This window comes from Dermochelys coriacea, chromosome 6 (assembly GCF_009764565.3).
Source record: "Dermochelys coriacea isolate rDerCor1 chromosome 6, rDerCor1.pri.v4, whole genome shotgun sequence".
NCBI lineage: Eukaryota > Metazoa > Chordata > Testudines > Dermochelyidae > Dermochelys > Dermochelys coriacea.
In genome coordinates, this window is record NC_050073.1 from 61,416,552 (window position 1) to 61,435,416 (window position 18,865).

An 18,865-nucleotide genomic window follows, 5' to 3' on the forward strand; every position below is an offset into this window, starting at 1 on the left:
CTCTGAGAGAAACTAAATTTTCATCAGGCTTGCATTTTCCTTTTTCTCTCTGTAAGAGTATCCTTTCCTTTCCCACTTGCTATATTGAAGACCCACACAATCAAAAGGAGAACCTGCTTATACACAAAGTAAAACTAACTGATAAAGTAGACACTTTTCTTCAATTCCTTTCTATTATAGTAAACTTGTTACTTTCTTAATTATGGTAGTTAAAACATTTTCAAGCAAAGTGACTAAGCTGAGGTCTTAGTGCAAATTTTGAATCTTGTTATGTTTAGCATCTTACTTGTAAGAGAAATATTTTTTTTAAAGTGTACCCTCAATAGATTTAAAAGTTAATATTTTGAGCACTAATATGTTTTTACAATATACAGGAGATACTGACACTGCGAAGACTTCTGATGATATCAGTTTAAGTCTTGGCCGGAGTTGTAGTCTTTGTAAAGAAGGGAGTGAAGAACAAGGTGAGACTTCTGATTTATTGTGCTTTAATCAGGCATTATGATCCATGATTGCCATAAAACTTCTATATCGCTATGCACTTCACTGGGGCTATTCAGTCCTCCTAATGTCACTTTAATAAATGTTAGTTTAGAACAACTCAAAACCTCATTGTTGGTCATACATTTAACTGAAGTGTTAGTTTTTTTGTAAGGGTCTGTTACATGAAGCTCATGTTGTGTCACTGTTGATACTGCTGGACAGAATGTGGATAATTCATTTATTTTTTAGCTGGAACCAAAAAGATAGTGTCTTGGAGTTTCTTCTTAATTACAGTAAGCCCTTGGGATATACAGTGTGCATCCTCTGAAGTTCACCCTTTGGATGCATGCTCAATTTTTTTGGCATCGTCCAAAGGGTATTGGATGTATGCTGTACATTCTGCCCCCTTGCCACTGAAAACTCTAAAAGGCATGACGCTGGTGTAGTTAGGTACAAATTACAAAAGGTTAGTAAGATTTTGGAGTGGGTTTTTGTATTTGAGGGCATATTTACAGCAAAATGCTTGCAGGATCAGAAACTGCATGTTGCAGCAGTATGTGAGAGAACTGTTACTGTGATGCCTGAAAATGTGTGATCATGCATCTTTTCATTGCATGTTAACTTATATTCTATGGTTGTCAGTAGTTTTATTTTTAAACCTGTTTTCATGGGTTTATAACTCCATGAAAAAATCTTGTTAGATGTGAAGCTTAGTATAAATTTGCAGCCTAGAGAATTTTTTTCATGATGACTTCTCTTCGTCATATTTCAGAGGAGTGCACCTAAGTAATGGCTAAGTATAAATTGCACCATCTTACCCAGTAGCTAGGTTCCCTGTGTATTCAGAGTCACGACTATTTGCCTCGCTGACAAGTAAGTTTCAGACTTTCTACTCCAGCTTAGCAGTGCTAGCTGAGAGTCATCTGGATTCTGCTCCTTCTTGTGCATAGGCAGATCTACTATGTATTAAGTTCCAATCAGTTAGTTACGCTTGTATGAACCCACTGTAAACAATGAGGGGTGGTAACTGTGTTGGCCTAATTTGGCCTCCAGGCCTTCTATATTGGTGGTAATGCACAAGAAGAAAAAGAGCTTCACTCTTGATGCTTTCTGCAAGGCAGGCAGAAGGCAAAATCTTTCTGTAAATATAATGTAAATAATTGTAATTTTAGTGCATGTGATACTGCAGTTGTTGAGATATATGAAACCTCATGATGCACTTTTTACATCACCATTTTCCAGAGTACAACTGCAGTTCAATTTTGAATAAGTAGCAACTACTTGTTTACCTAAATCTGGGATTCAACTCTGCAGTTTAGAAGAATTCTAATAACTTCACTTTCAGGTGGAGTGTGATCCAGCTGTTCGCTGCTAGTGTATGCAGATTTGTTAATAGCATTTTATAGTCTATGGTAGGAAACTATTGCACTCAATGGGTTTTTCTGTATATCTTTTGGATCTACTTAAGTCACTTCAGTCATGGGATCTTATTGCAGTGACTGCTCTGATCACTTTTTTTTTAAATTTATGTGAGATGGTGAATGTAGTCACATTTACTGTATTTTCCTTCAAAGGAGCAGATCTGATCCTTTTTTTACAAAAAAAAAAAAAAGGGGGCTTGATGCACATACTGCATCAAAGAACATTAAATATGTGACAAAGATCACTAAAGAAGAGGAATCGCTTTTTTGACCTTCAGTAATAAGGTGTGATGGGACATAATGTTTAATAATTCTATTCTGTCGAAGTATTGATGTATAAATCTCGATACAAATAATGTACAACTGTGCTCTGTCTTGACACAGTCCTATCTTACTTCTTAGTGTTTGGTAATGTAGCCCATGTTTAATTCTCACATGAGGGCTGCAGCGATATTTGTATTTTTGCGGGCATTGTCTACTAACTTACTGCTCAGCAAGTCTCCCAGAACCTGAAATGCTGCAGTCTAGCTAACTGGACCTGTAAAACTTATTTATTACTGTCATAGCAACTAACTAACTTTTCACTGAACTGTTTCTTTTGTAACCTGGTAGTAGAAAAGCAAAGCTGTATGTCTTACTGACTTTAATATTTTCACATGTACACTTACACAGATTTGGCAGCTGATCAGAAGATTCTTCATCTGGTCTCCAATGACTCCTTTGTCTCAATCCAGCCTTCGTTATCCTCTGGACAGGATTTGCCAAGGGACAACAGTGATAAAGTGTGCCTCCCTAACAACCACCATGTGGATCAGTCTCTATCTAGTGCATGTGATACTGAAGTGGCTTCTCTTGTACCTTTGCATTCCCACTCCTATAGAAAAGATCACAGACCACGAGGTGTGCCAAGGACCTCTAGCTCTGCTGTTGCTTTTCCAGATGCTTCTCTAAATGACTTCCCTCTCTATCAACAAAGACGAGGACTAGATCCAGTCAGTGAGTTAGAAGCTTCCAAACCCCATTGTGGATCTAAAGACTCCTTAGCTGAGAACTCTTGTATTTCAGGAGTCTTTCAGTTAGATGACATCCTGAAAAGTAGTAGCCCCCAACAGCTGGCCAAAAGTGGGAAGAGCAAATCTTTGAAAGCAGACAAAAGCGTGGATAGTCTGAGAAGCCTGAGTGGTAGGAGTAGTGGTTCAACAGAAAGCTATTGCAGTGGAATTGATCGTGACACTAACAGTACCATCAGTAGCTACAAAAGTGAGCAGACCAGTTCAACTCGTGTAGAAAATGTGTTGTCAGAGCATGAGGAGTCTCCTAGAGAAGAGAGAGAGAACAGCAAGAAAAAGGACTGCTGTACTGACTCGGAGGATGACAGTAGCTCTGCTGCGGATAAAAGGTCTAGTAGTGAAAGGACTGCTGTAGAAATGAGCACTAATAGTGGTGTTCAAGAAGCAAAGGATTCTAACACATCCGATGAGATACACAGTCAAAGGGGTCTTAGTACCTCTGTTTCAGAAGAAGCCAATAAGAACCCACATGCCAATGAACTAACTACACAAATAGACAGGTCACCTGGGAAGGCTGCTGAAACAAGAGATGATCAGAGTGAGAAATTGGCTGCCTTAGTTGATTCAAGAACTTGTAAAGAAACAGGTGGTAAACAAAAGGAAGGAGATGTAAGACCTAAATCCTCTAACTTAATCCACCGGACAGCTTCTGTTCATAAACCGAGCAGGAGACGGACAGGAAAAAAACGGGCTAGTAGTTTTGACTCAAGCCGGCATAGGGAATATGTTTCCTTTCGAGGTGTGTCTGGAACCAAACCCCAAAGCGCTGTGTTTTGTCATGACGAGGACTCCAGTGATCAGAGTGACTTGAGCAGGACTTCAAGCATGCAGTCAACCCACCAGTTCAGCAGTGATAGCTCTTCCAGCACCACTTCCCATTCATGCCAGTCTCCTGAGGGCAAGTACAATGCTCTAAAGACCAAATACGTTAAAGAAAGAGGAGTCCCAGACTTGAACACCTACAAAGCCCATTTAGGCTCTGAAGGAATTAGCAAAAAACGTTCAACACGTCGAACTTCTAGCACTAACAGTGTGAAGAGTCGTGCCAGAGTATTAAGTCTGGACAGTGGTACTGTAGCCTGTTTAAATAACCCAAATAGCTTAGTGGCACCAAGTAACATAAAACAATTAACCACTTCAAAATCAGATTTGGAGGCCAAAGAGGGAGAGGTGCTAGATGAGCTATCTCTATTGGGAAGGGCTTCGCATTTAGAGTCAGTCACTCGTTCTAGGAATAGCTTACCAAGCCAAGCTATGTTTCCCGAAGGGGAAGAGCAAGAATCAGCAGGTGGAGGTAAGTAACAAAGCTACCAGAGATAACATCACTGCATGTTGCTACTAAATTTGGTATCCATGATTACTTGCTCTTTGACTTATAACATAAACTGTCCTTCAGTTCTTCATCCTGTTCTGGTTTAGTTTTACTGGAGACAAAAGAAAAGCTTCCCCATGGAAGCTCTGTGTTTTAGAGGACGCAAAACTTTTGGGACTGTGTGTGAGGGCATGTAATGAAATATTATAGAATCCATTGTCAATATTCTTTGTTGTTTTTTTGTTGTTGTTGTTTTTTTACCAAAACTGTGTCTTTGGGTTACATCATTGTAACTGAGATTAGACCTGTTTCACGATTGCTCTAAAAAAAAATTTAAAAAATCCTACATTAAATTATAAGCTTTTTTTTGAGACTTTGTGCTTCTTGAAATTGTAAGAATAACCCTTCTGTGCCTGTTAACTGAAATTGTCTAGCATGGTTTGGCACTAAACTTAATGTTTGTTTGTTTGTTTGTTTGTTTGTTTTTTTTATCTGCCCTTGTGTCTTGAATTGCTTTTTCTCATGACAATTTAGTTACTTCACAAATCCTTTATAGGAGTTTGATTTTTTTGCATTAGCATTGTTACCAAGGTGGTTGAGCAAAGTCATTTGCATCAGGATTAGTTGTTTTTTTTTTTTCTCATTATTATGAGCCAACCCAATCCTTCCAGTGACAATGAGGGGCATGTAGCTTCCTCTTGCTGTTTAAAATTGCTTGGATTACTGATGGAACATGAGATGTAAACTTGACTTATTGGTTGCAGGCAAAATGAACATAGGGATGTACCATTCTATTTTCCATAATGAGGATTTCATCAGTATCAATCATCTCTGTTTCAGCTTCTGAGCTTTCATGAGTCATTTTGCCAAACTGGCTATCTTAAACCAGAAGGTTGACTCTTGTCACTTGATTGTGGAAATTGAATGGACCAGAAATAAGAATTTTCAGGACCTCTGTATAGTTACTGGTTATTTCAGTCTGACTTCTAGTTTCCTTTATATTTGGATTTCATCTCTGATATCTGGATCCTGTTAATGAAAGTCATGAAAACTATAAAACTTCCAAGTGTGTAGGTAGATGCAGCCTGTATAAACAGTTGTAATTAAGTTACCTTTATTAGAGTAAGTATTAAGTTTGCTTAAATCTTAAAAGGTAGTGAATATTTCATCTTGTAAGGTGGAATTTGTTTAAAGTCCATCTGGAAGACTAAACACAACTCATACTATCCCTTTACTGCTTTTAGTTTAGAAGCAAGCTTTATAACTTAAAGTACATTGAGTTTCTGAAAAATTATTGCGAAACTGGCATTAGGGTCTGTGATTCTTGATCAAATTTCATTTGGTTTATAATATATATATGGTCCTGTTTAGTTGCCTTTAGTGTGAAATCTGCAAGTCAAAATGGGTTCTTTCTAGCTTGTCTAGCATTAGTATGCTACGATTTAGTCATGAGTATTTTTATTAAAATTCATGGAGACATCATGGACAATAAACGGAAATTCACGGCCCCATGACTTGTCTATGACTTGTACTATAAATACCCCTGACTAAATCTTATCTGGGGAGCCTCCAGAGGGGGATCTGCTACTTAGGGGTGCCCCTGGGGGTCTGCTGCTCTGGGGGAGCAGGGGTGATGGGGTGGGGCGCTGAGCAACAGTTGCTCCGGCTGCCGCTGGAGTGCTGCTGGGGGCCGCTGAGCTGTGGCTGCTGCCGCAGTCCCCCGGACCACTGCTCAAGTGGTCCCCAGGGTCGGCTTCAGAAGTCATGGAGCTTGTGGAAAGTCGGGGAATCCATGACTTTCCACAGCCTCTGTGACAGACACAGAGCCCTAATCATCAGTAATGAGTTCTGGAACTTAACAAATCACCTAATGATGCAATCTGAGTGAGGAAAGAATCCAGCTTGTTCTTTCACACATAGTTCTTCAAGGTTAACATGGTTATAACATAGTAAAAACACCCTTGTCACCAAAGTAGTAAGCAGTTTTGATTTTAATACCTACTGGGAACAGATCTGATTAATAAAAGGGCCTGTATATGTATTCACTGTTCTGACCATAACTGCACTCTTCTTAGTTTAAGTTCACTTGGTTTTTATTAGTACAGTCAAACTACTTTAGTGTATGTGTTTTTGTTTAAATGATTTCTGATGTGCAAACAAGGATGGATACAATACGCTGTCTCTAGAGATGACTGATCTTAATTTTTGTGTGAACACTAATCACCTTTAGTTTGTGGAAGCGTTGGTACATCGATAGTAGAAATATGCTGCCAACTTGCAGACCCTTTATGAAGACAATGCATACCAAACCAAGAGGGATTGACTCCTTGGTACTTAACTGCGGTGAGCTGTACAGTATAAGATTTTGTTTAACATGGGAAGTCCTTCCATTTGCTGTTCCTTCCAGAATGCCTGTTTTCTGGCATAGATCCCTAATGCCTTGAATAGGGTGCTTGGATGAACAAGAAGAATATTTGGGAGAAAGTGATCAAATTTGTACAGTATGTGCTCTAGTTATGGAGAGCTACCTAGTACACCTGAACTCAGTTCAGGGCTGGTGGGTTAGGAGGACATCTGGAGAGGAGTGTGAAGGACATATCTTAGTGGGCTAAAACATTCTTGTCTCAAGCTGTTAGAAGGAAATGCTAGGCTTCTTGCTGTATGTCTCAGGTTTTTATTTCTCCATTGATTTCATAAGCTGGGACAAGCTTCCATGTCCAGCCGCCTAATAAGCATCTACTGCTTTCTCCTTGACTTCGATCATTCTCTTTTTTTGTGTATTTTCCTCCACTCCATATCACTCATAGTAACTGCATCTCAAGGAATGTTTTAATGGATTCTTACTGCCAGATCATCTAGTCTGACCCTCTATAACGCAGCCCAAGGCACCTCATCCAGTAATTTCTGCATCAAGCCCTTAAGTTGTTTGAACTATAGCATTTCTTTTAGAATGACATTCAGTCTTTATTCAAAGACTTTAAGTGATGGAGGATCCACCACATCCCTAGATGGGTTGTTCCAATGGCTAATTACTTTATTTCTAGTCTGAATTTGTCTAGCTTCAGCTTTCAGTCTTTGGCTCTGGTTATGTCTCTTTTTTCATACTAGATTAAAGAACTGTTTTAACAGAAGTCTCTTCCCCATGTAGGTACTTGTAGACTGATAGACTCCTCTTAACTTTTCTTTCTAAGTAGACTGATCTTCTTGACAGGTTTCAGAGTGGTAGCTGGGTTAGTCTGCATCAGCAAAAACACCGAGGAATCCTTGTGGCGCCTTAGAGACTAACAAATTTATTTGGGCATAAGTTTCTTGAGTCACTCATTATAAGGTATGTATTTTAGTCCTCAGATCATTCTTGTAGCTCTTTTCTGAATCCTTGCAGATTTCCGCAGATTCTTTTTGAAGTGTGGACTCCAGAATTGGCCATACAATTTCAGTAATGGTCTCACTAGTAACCATATACAAAGGTAATACACTTCCTGTTTACCCTCTTAGTTCTGGTATTGTACTGGAAGCTGATATTCAGTATCTACTGTGACCCCAAAGTCCTTTTTGGAGTTATTGCTTTCCGGGACAGTCTACCATCTTGTAAGTGTGACATACATTCTTTTTGTTCCTAGGTGTGTGAGCTTCATTTGGCTATATTAAAAGCCCATTAAAAGTCCAGTTTTTTCTGTATAACTGACGTATCCCATCATGATTGGACACTCCTCCACTTTAAGTGATCTGCAGGTTTTGCTAGACATGATTTTATAATTATTCTAGGTCACTGATAGTTACTGAATAGCATTGGGCTGAGAACAGATACTTGTGGGACCCCAGTAGAAACACTTCATTGGTTGAAGATTCCTCATTTACGGTTACTTTTTGTGATCTTACATTAATTTGCACTTAATTTACTGTGAGCAACATTGACTTGGTATAATACTAATTTTTTTATCAGAAAGTCATGAGGGTCTAATTCTAATGCCTTACAGAAATCTAATTATATTAACACAGATACTTTCTCAATCAGATTTGTGATGTCCTAAAAAAATCCAGGTTTGTTTTAGCTCTATTTTCCATAAAAACATTAATTATGCTATCATCTTCTAATTCTTTACTGATTTACATCCCATATCAGTCTTTACATGATTTTGTCCAAGTTCATTTTTAGGGTACTTGGCTTGTAGTTATCAAGATCATCCTGTTAACTCTCTCTAATATTACCTTTTTTCAGTCTTCTGGTACTTCCCCAGTGTTCCAAAAATTTCTAAAAATCAACATTAATAGTTGAGAGAGTTCAAACAGCTCATCAGCCACTTCTTTTAATAATCTTGGGTACGAGTTATCAGTCTTGCAGATTTAAAAATGTTTAATGGTGCTGTTTAACATCTTCCCTAGTTCCTGATGGAATAAAGTATTTCATTAGCACTGTGAGATATGAATACATCATCCTGCTTTTTTGAATACAGAACAGAAATGTTTAATTCTTCTGCTTCATCACTAATAACTTCAACATCCATGTCTCACGTCAAACCTATTCAATTGCTAGGATTTTGTTTGTTCCTGACATATTTAAAGAATTCCTTCTTACTATGCTTAATTCTACTGGCCATTGAATTTTTTAGTGGTAACCTTTAGCTTCCCTTATCAATTGTCTACAGTGTCTCTGTTGCATCACTTGCTGTGTATTGGGTTTTTTTTTTAATTGATGCCTTCATTTCCCCTAGGATTTTAATGAAGGAAGCCCTCTTTCATTTTTTTGAATGTAATAGAGCATGTTTAAACAATTCAGAGTTATTTACAATCTTATGTTTAAATATGTCCTCCCATTTGGTTTTGCTCATGTATTTTCAGCTTTGGAAACATGCATTTTTTTTAAAGCAACCAAATATATATTTCTATTTGACATCTTGAACCTAGGAAGCCATCAGTTTAATTTGGTAGTTTAATCTTTCCATCATAATATGGTCTAGTATAGAATTGCAATCCGCTGAAGTAATTGATTTTTAAAAAGCTTTCATGTATAAATCTTAGGAACTCCAATGTTGTTTTACACGTGATAACATGAGACCTCTAGTGTATGTCCGTTAGATTGAAATAGGGTGAATTGATCTTAATCAACTACTTAAATTCACCAATGTTAATTTTGATATAAATCGGCAGGAAGGAAACCTTGATTTGAGTAATTTAAAAAATAATCTTGCTTTGCATTTGGGCTTTTTAGTTACCTTCCTAAAGGCTTAATTCTCAGTGGTTGGTATAAACATTTGCAAACAGATTTAGCTTTTACACAACATTTGTACTGCTTCTTTCTAGAATGGATGGTACACTGTATCTATATACATTTGTTTAAGCAGTTGTCTTAACATACACTTCAGATGCTTGATTTTTTTACATTTGGATTAGAAAATGGTGACTGACACATTTCTTGGCTTGATTAGTTTTTACTTTTGATTTATGTCCAGTTACATTTGTCTGGAAAAACTCAATTAAAAATACACATCCTATGGCATTTTAAAAACTTGCTTTAGTGAATTTTCCATTAGTGAAATAAAACTACCTTAAATATGCTGGATACATAAGAAAAATTTAGGAAAACATGTTTTGCATTTAAAACTGATTTATTAAACAAAGGAAATATTAAATAGTTAGTGAATTGATGGATTGCTTCTGGTCACTATAGGCCAGATTTCAAAGGTAGACAGGTGCCAAGAGCGAGAGTGGGCAAACTACGGGACATGGGCCGCATCCGTCCCACCAGCCACTTGAATCGAGCCCTCAAGTTCCAGCTGGGAGTGGGGTCTGTGGCTTGACCTAGTCCAGCCAGGGAGCAGGGTCAAGGGCCGCAATGTGTGGCTATCAGAAGCAGCAGCATGTCCCCTCTCTGGCTCCTACACGTAGGGGAGGGCGGGGGCTCTGCTCCGCATGTTCCCCTGCTCCAAGTGCTGCCCCACAGCTCTCATTGGCCAGGAACCACGGGCAATGGGAGCTGCAGAGGCGGTGCCTGTGGACGGGGCAGTGCGCAGTAGGGCTGTCTGGCCACTCCTCTCCATAGGAGCCAGAGGGGGGACATGTTGCTGCTTCTGGGAGCAGCTTGAAGTAAGCACAGCCCAGAAGCTGGACCCCTGAGCCACCCCTCCCACGCACCAACCCCCTGCCCCAGCTCTGACACCCCTCCCACCCTCTCAACCCTTTGGTCCAAGCCTGGAGTACCCTCCTATACTGCAAATTCTTCATCCCCACATCACCAGCCCCACCCCAGAGCCTGCACCCCCAGCTGGAGCCCTCATCCCCCTCCGTGCCCCAACCCCCTTCCCCAGCCTTGATTCCCCCTCCCGGCCTCTGAACCCCTCGGTTCCAGCCCAGAGCACCCTCCTACACTCCAAACCCGTCATTCCCAGAGCCCACACTCCCAGCCCTCACCCCTCATGCCACTCCTCCTGCCCCAGCCTGGAGCCCCCTCCCACACTCTGAACTCCTCATTTTTGACCCCACCCTGGAGCTCACGCCCCCAGCCAGAGCCCTCATGCTCCCCCCCCCCCACGCACCCCAACCCTATTTTGTGAGCATTCATGGCCTGCCATACAATTTTCATACCCAGATGTGGCCCTTGGGCCACAAAGTTTGCCCACTTCTGGCCTAGAGGGATTTTCAAAAGCACTTTGAAATCAATGGGAGCTGAGCGCATAATCAAAGTGCTTTTGAAAATCCCTCTAGGAATCTGTCTACCTTTGAAAATCTGGCCCACAGTGACCAGAAACAATCCAAAGTGCTTTTGGAAATCTGTCTAGGTACCTACTTTCATCTAAATACCTCTGACAATCTGGCTTCTTTTTTTCAACTTTATTAGAATTAGATCTCATCTCCTTCCAAATGGTTTTTAGTCATAGTTTGACGGGGAAAACAAGCTTTCCTGCCTTTATTCCGTATTGGTTTCTCAATTTTGAATGAAATAATCCAAGTGAAGAAAATATTCTCTCTGCTTCTGCTAACTAAACTGAAACCAAAAGTAAGGCAAAAAAGCCTTTCTGCACAACAGAAACTGTAAGTACTTGTATCTGGAAAAAGAAAAATACAATACCAGCGTTTGCTAAATTGTAAAGACTGAACACAATATCGATAATGTGGTACATAAAATTGTATTAATGCTTGAGATGGCGTCACAAACATATCCTCCCCTCCCCCCAATTCTTTGTATAACTAAAAAAGCAGATCCATGGACTTATCAAAATTTGAGGACTCATGGACTCATTGCATCATGTTTTTACCTATTTAAATTTTAATAGATTATAACAACCTATATCAAGGCTTAAACTACTTATAATTGCAAATTTAATTTTAAAGAGTTCTATTTTTAGAGAGAAAAATGTGTGTAGTTTAAGAAATCCTTTTTAACTCTTATTTTATCCTTCCTGGATTGAAATTTCCCATGATAATGCAGGGTTTTTTTCCTACACAATACAGAGGGTGATTAAGGAGCAGCTCATCCTATTTCCTTGTCTAATTTATTGGTCTATAGTAAATCGGCACCATTACCCTGTTTTTGTGAGCTGCAACTAGAATCCCATCTCTAATATGGGTAACCCAAGTCTTAGTGCCTTTTCAGGCTGAATGTGTCAAATCTACATGCCTGTTTTGCTGTCTGTAATCATTAGGCAACATTCCCCTCCTAAGCCAATAACAGAATTCATGATTCCCAGTGTCCCTCTGCAGTGTAACTGATTAATTTAAGATAGTGGCACTGTATCACTTTGGCCATACCTCACCTCTAGTGTCTTGTCCACAGATGTAACAGTCTACTGCTACCAAGTTTTTTATTTTTTTTATTTTATTTAATGTGGAGATTAATACAATTCCACGTGATGAATTTTTTGGTTTCTTTATTGGAAATGACATACATAATATTGTTTTAAAAGACTGTTCTGCTTGCTAAGTCAAGCCCTCTGAAGTTAAGAAATGCCAGAATTAGGTTACCTGTGCAACCTTAATTTGGCCTCCTTGTGTATATTCAGTAGGATAGTCTCTAATTGCCTAGTCACATAACTTTTTGTTCTACAGGACTCCTGCCTCATTCATTGCACAGGATGGACTGTGAATTAGGCAGAGTTACAAGAATAGATAAGAGGCAATGTTCAAGGCATTGCTTTAGGACCCAGAAAAGCTGTTTCGTTCTTTGTTCTGCCAAACATTCTTGCCTGATGTCACATAGGAAAACTATCATAATGCATATGCACATGGCAGCTGAATTAATGTTGCAATGGCAGCCTTAGTTCTTGCACTTCTTAACTTTTGAGTTTTGAGTTCTTAGCCTTAAAGTTTTTTTAACATAGTTTTTTGGGGGGAGAGGGGCTTGGTATATAATAAAAGTAAAAATCTGGTGTGCAGCAATGCCTTGAAACTACTTTAACTTGTTTCAGAGTAGCAGCCGTGTTAGTCTGTATTCGCAAAAAGAAAAGGAGTACTTGTGGCACCTTAGAGACTAACAAATTTATTAGAGCATAAGCTTTCGTGAGCTACAGCTCACTTCATCGGATGCATCCGATGAAGTGAGCTGTAGCTCACGAAAGCTTATGCTCTAATAAATTTGTTAGTCTCTAAGGTGCCACAAGTACTCCTTTTCTTTTTACTTTAACTTGGTAGAGCTCGCTTATCGCTTAGACCTAGCTGCAGTAAGAGGCAACAAATGAAGTGGAGTATTTCAGAAACTTCCAATCTCATAAGTAGCCATTTAACACTTCATGGTGTCAATGGTAGGAGCCGGTTCATGGCAGAAGTGGGAATGTGACTACAGAGTAAGCAAGTTTAGTATTGAGGGGGTTTGTCATTAGTCTAAACTATCTTTTTTTCCTCCTGCCCTGTGAGGGAACTTTTGCTTTCACTGGTGCTATTTCTAGCCCAAAAACCAAAATGGCAATGTCTGTGAATGCTAGCCAGGGGCCTCAGAATAAATATTTCCCACATATACCACTATGTGCTATAGAAAAGCTTAACACAATTGGAAAGCACAGTAGTACCTTGTGTGGAAAGTCCCTCTTCTACCAATAAGTCAGCAGTTAACGCCTGCTTTCTGGTCCTCTCTATGCTCTTCTGGCAAAGGTGGACAATCTGAGTCTTTTCACTGGAAGGCTTATATACCAGGATAATCCTGCTCCTTACAGGTGCTTTGTGTGTCCCTAGAGAAACAATTGTTGTGCAAGACCTAGTGTACTGAATCTTAGTCTTTTGATCTTCTCCTGAAGCTATCTAGCATTGTGTTCAATCTTGGGTGCCCAATGAGCAGTGTATCTGTGACACCTTGATCTGATCCAGGGGTGGTCAAAATATGACCCGTGGGCTGGGTCCGGCCTGTCTAACATTTCTGTCTGGCCTCCTCTGCCCCCTCCTGCACCCCAATCTCCTGCCCCAGCCTGGAGCCCCCTTCTGCATCAAACTCCCTCCCAGAGCCCAAACTCCTCACCCTCTCATGCACCCCAACACACTGCACCAGCCTGGAGCTCCCTCCTGCATCCAAATTTCCTCCCAGACCCCACACCCCCTCCATTAATATAATAGAAATGTATGGCCTGTGATGACTTACCAAAATTCATAGAATGGCCCCCCTGCAAAAATTATTGCCCACCCCATATGTGATTGTACTTTATTGATACAGATCCTGAGTGGGGTCCACTGATCAGCCTTTGGGCAGGTGACAGCTTTATAGGCTTTTGCTGGAGCAGTCATAGAAGGAATTGAGGCATGTGTAACTAGCACAAACTTGTCTGACTCAAAGTAGTGGCTGTTGACAGGAGTACACCCTAGTTGCTTACCACAGGTGTTGGGTATTATTTACTGCTAAGAGTTTTCATGTTACCCCAGGGAAAATTTCCCCTTAGAATACAAATTACAGAGTACTAGGTATTTTACCAAGTTTTCCACAGGGCTGAATGATGAAAGGTACAGAGTGCTTGATTTCCCCCCCCCCCCCCAGAAAAAAACAAAACAAAAAAAACCATTAAGAATGGTTTTAAAAAAAAAAAAAGTGCAGCCGAATGTTTTATTTTCCACCTGCACTGGGGAAAAAATTGTCTAGGACTGAATCATCTTGGCTTGACCTGAAATAAAGACAGTCTCAAGTGTCACGAAAAAATCAACAGACACTTGTTTTGAAATATCTGAAATGGTGGATAATGGAAGCACAGTATTTGAATGTCTTGTATTGGCAACACTCATGCAACTGTTTGATTGAAATACCTTTTTGCCTGACATAGATAGGGTCCAAGTATACTTTTCTATAAGAGAACCATCACAAGCAGTAGGACACTTCTCACATTTCTTAGCTGTTTGCTGGATTCATTGCTGACTTCAGCATTTACATATATTTAGCATTTGTTGTATGCCAGTCTGGATCCTACTTGATCAAATCTGATTTCCAGTTAAACTAGCAATTTATTTCTTGAATGTACTTCATAGACATGTTTGAATTTATTGTTACACAGGTAGCCATGAGCAACTTCTGATCTTCAAAGAAGGTAATATATGCTATTCTCTGTGCACTGCAGTGGAAACTTCATACACTACTGCTAGAGGGACCTATAGGGCGTAACTCTCGGCTGTACAGAATGTAGTTAAAATTTGGATACCTAAAACATGGTTTTGTGTTAAATGTGACTTGGAACAAGCATGAGAATAATGATGTATATGAACTTAATACAAAACACCTTCAGTACCACCAAGAAAATAGCAGCGTGTTCTGCAAATTCTCAATATCTTTCCTTTTGATTTATCCCACCTAGAAAGTCAAGTGTACAAAAAGCTTCATAAAAGCCATCTAAATTATGAAAGTTAGACTTTCAGCATAAATACTTCAGGCTTCTGGTTTTGATACCCAAATTACCACTTGAAGTTCTATGGCTTGTGTTTGTGCAGGAAATCAGATTAGATTAAGATAATGTTCTCTAGTTGTAAAAACCTAGGTATATTACGATTTAAGTGGACCATGTAGGAATGCAGAAACTTCATGTTTTTAATGTTCTCCCAGATGGTCATAGCTCTGAGAAATAAGGTAAATCAACTCAGAAGGTTCAGAGTTAAGTCTTTGGGCATTTAATGCAAAAACGTATCCATTTGACTTCAAGATGGCCTAGAAAAATGTTCGTTCAGTATTCAAAACAGATGGTTTCATGCCCATAGTTGTTGACTAGTAGATAATATTCTACCTCACAAACTCAGTGATACAAGTTGACATGGTGGGAAGTATTCATTTGTCTGCTTCTCAATGCCGCTCTTGATGCAATCAGCCAAAACATTGGAATCTTAGACCATACTTTTCTATAGCTGCTGCTCTTTTTTGACTAGCAAAACAGTTGATTGCTGGATTCTTACATTATGGTGTCGTCATCTGCCCCATTTCCCTACCAAAGTTTGCTACCTTGTGGGGAAGGGAATGGGGATGACACTTCCTTCTATCTGTCCCCACTTCACCATTTCTTGGCAACTTGCTTGCAGAGATCAATCTTGGGCATAACTTTCTGTGGATGCTTGGTAGATACATTACATCCACCAAAACTTGTGCATTTTCTTCCCTTCCTCTGGGAGAAAGCTAATCTCTGCAAAGAAATCAAGGGTGAAGATTCTCACCTGGTATAAATTTCCATAGCTCCATTGTGAAGGTATGGCGATGATCTACACAAACTGATGATCTGCCTGCAGGTATTGGATCTCCTAGAGGTGTAAGCTTTCCAGTTCGTTACCTTTCAGTATCACTATCCTGAAATGTCTTATGCTCTCATTCTCTTGAGCTGTCTTTGCACCTCTATGCTGGACAAGAGATCCTTACGCCATTTTCTGATTTGCTCTCTGAAACACACTTTTTACATATTAGAAACTAAAATGCCCTTTCTGTTTAACAGCTACTTGGTGCCAGCTCTCTTCTTCTGTTTGTAAGATTCCAAACTATAACAAAACATCTGAGCCTTCTAGTTCCTCTGTTTTTTCCTGAAACCTGGTTAACCTGCTGTCACAAGCTGGCCGGGCTCTTCCTGCTGGCATTTCCCCAGGTTACTGTGAGTGGCTCCAAACACTGAAACCCCTGTGTACTTTAAGCTTCTCTGAGTCTCAGTAGACTGCAGCACTGTTCTGTTCTTTTGGTACATGCATCTGGCACATAGCCTGAGAGTAGGCTCCCAGGAGAGGTCTACACGGCAGGTTGGAGGTGTGATTCTTTGTCTGAGCTAGTGCCTAATAATAGCATTGTAGCCATGGTGGCAGCTTGAGCTAGCTGCCTGAGTACATCCAGGAGGTTGAGTGGGATTGTACTTGGGCAGCTAGCCTGAGCTGCCTCATGTTAAACACTGAGGATGGAGTGGAGGTTAAGGATAATTTAGGCATGGCCCAATATCTAAACAAATACTTTGCCTCAGTCTTTAATGAGGAGCTTAGGGATAATCGTAGGATGACAAATGGGAATGAGGATATGGAGATAGATACTATCACATCCGAGGTAGAAGCCAAACTTGAATAGCTTAATGGGACTAAAGCAGGGGTCCCGGATAATCTTCATCCAAAAATATTAAAGGAACTGGCACATGAAATTGCAAGCCCATTAGCAAGAATTTTTAATCAATCTGTAAACTCGGGTTGTACCTTATGACTGGAGAATTGCTAACATAGTTCCTATTTTTAAGAAAGGGGAAAAAAAAAGTGATCTTGGTAACTACAGGCCTGTTAGTTTGACATCTGTAGTATGCAAGGTCTTGGAAAAATTTTTGAAGGAGAAAGTAGTTAAGGACATTGAGGCCAATGGTAATTGGGACAAAATACAACATGGTTTTACAAAAGATGGTGCCAAACCAACCTGATCTCCTTCTTTGAGAAGGTAACAGATTTTTTAGACAAAGGAAATGCAGTGGATCTAATTTACCTTGATTTCAGTAAGGCATTTGATACGGTTCCACATGGGGAATTATTAGTTAAATTGGAAAAGATGGGGATCAATATGAAAATTGAAGGGTGGATAAGGAACTGGTTAAAGGTGAGACTACAACGGGTCATACTGAAAGGTGAACTGTGAGGCTGGAAGGAGGTTATTAGTGGAGTTCCTCAGGGATCGGTTTGGGGACCAGTCTTATTTAATCTTTTTATTACTGACCTTGGCACAAAAAGCAGGAAAGTGCTAATAAAGTTTGCGGATGACACAAAGCTGGGAGGTATTGCCAATACAGAGAAGGACCGGGATATCGTATAGGAAGATCTGGGTGATCTTGTAAACTGGAGTAATAGTAATAGGATGAAATTTAATAGCGAAAATTACATAGTCATGCATTTAGGGATTAATAACAAGAATTTTTGTTATAAACTGGGGACGCATCACTTGAAAGTAACAGAGGAGGAAAAGGACTTCTGAGTATTGGTTGATAGCAGGATGCCTATGAGCCGCCAAAAAAGCTAATGCGGATTTGGGATGCATCAGGCGAGGTATTTCTAGTAGAGATAAGGAGGTGTTAGTACCATTATACAAGGCACTGGTGAGACCTCATCTGGAATATTATGTGCAGTTCTGGCCTCCCATGTTTAAGAAGAATGAATGCTGGAAACAGGTACTGGAACAGGTACAGAGAAGGGCTACTAGGATGATCCGAGGAATGGAAAACCTGTCTTATGAAAGGAGACTCAGAGCTTGGTTTGTTTAAGCTAACCAAAAGAAGGCTGAGAGGAGATACGATTGCTCTCTCTAAATATATCAGAGGGATAAATACCACGGAGGGAGAGGAATTATTTAAGATCAGTACCAATGTGGACACAAGAACAAATGGATATAAACTGGCCATCAGGAAGTTTAGACTTTGAAATTAGATGAAGGTTTCTAACCATCAGAGGAGTGAAGTTCTGGAATAGCCTTCCAAGAGGAGCAGTTGAGGCAAAAAAACATATCTGGTTTCAAGACTAAGCTTGTTAAGTTTATGAAGGGGATGGTATGATGGGATAGTCAAAGATCAATTAATTGCCAAAAATTAGGCTATTAGCGGTAAATATGTGCGATGGGATGTTAGATAGGGTAGGATCTGAGTTACTACAGAGAATTCTTTCCTGGGTGTCTGGTTGGTGAGTCTTGCTCATATGCTCAGGGTTTAGCTGATCGCCATATTTGGGGTCAGGAAGGAATTTTCTCCTAGGGCAGATTGGCAGAGGCCCTGGGGGTTTTTTGCCTTCCTCTATACAATGGGACACGGGTCACTTTCTGGAGGATTCTCTGCACCTTGAAGTCTTTAAACTATGATTTGAGGACTTCAGTAGCTCAGACATAGGTCAGGGGTTTGTTACAGGAGTGGGTGGGTGAGATTCCGTGGCCTGCGTTGTGCAGGAGGTTAGACTAGACGATCATAATGGTCCCTTCTGACCTTAAAGTCTGAGTCTATGTATAGCCATAGCTATGCTGCTAATTTTAGTGCACTAGTTCAAGCAGACTTACTCCCTTCATGGAAATGGAGTCCCACGACTAGCTGCCTAGGCCGCCAGCATTGCCCTGGACTTCCTGCTCCCCTCCCACAGTACTCCAGTAGCTTAGACACACCTTCCAGAACTCCACCAAAGGAATGAGACTTCGGGTTTACCTCTTC

General features: G+C 40.1%; 1 protein-coding gene across 12 annotated transcripts in view; it reads left to right on the forward strand.

Moving 5' to 3' along the window:
- Positions 1-18,865, forward strand: part of PCNX1 (pecanex 1) — a 136,438-nt gene that overhangs the window by 21,846 nt on the left and 95,727 nt on the right. For 10 of the 12 annotated variants that reach the window (XM_043517855.1, XM_043517852.1, XM_043517853.1 and 7 more), the window contains 2 exons: positions 375-464; positions 2,577-4,268. The exons of 1 other annotated variant lie outside the window; for it this stretch is intronic. In XM_043517855.1, the coding sequence (XP_043373790.1) occupies positions 375-464; positions 2,577-4,268 (1,782 nt within the window). The remainder of the gene's footprint in view (positions 1-374; positions 465-2,576; positions 4,269-18,865) is intronic. One more of the 12 variants, XM_043517857.1, reaches the window with a different exon arrangement.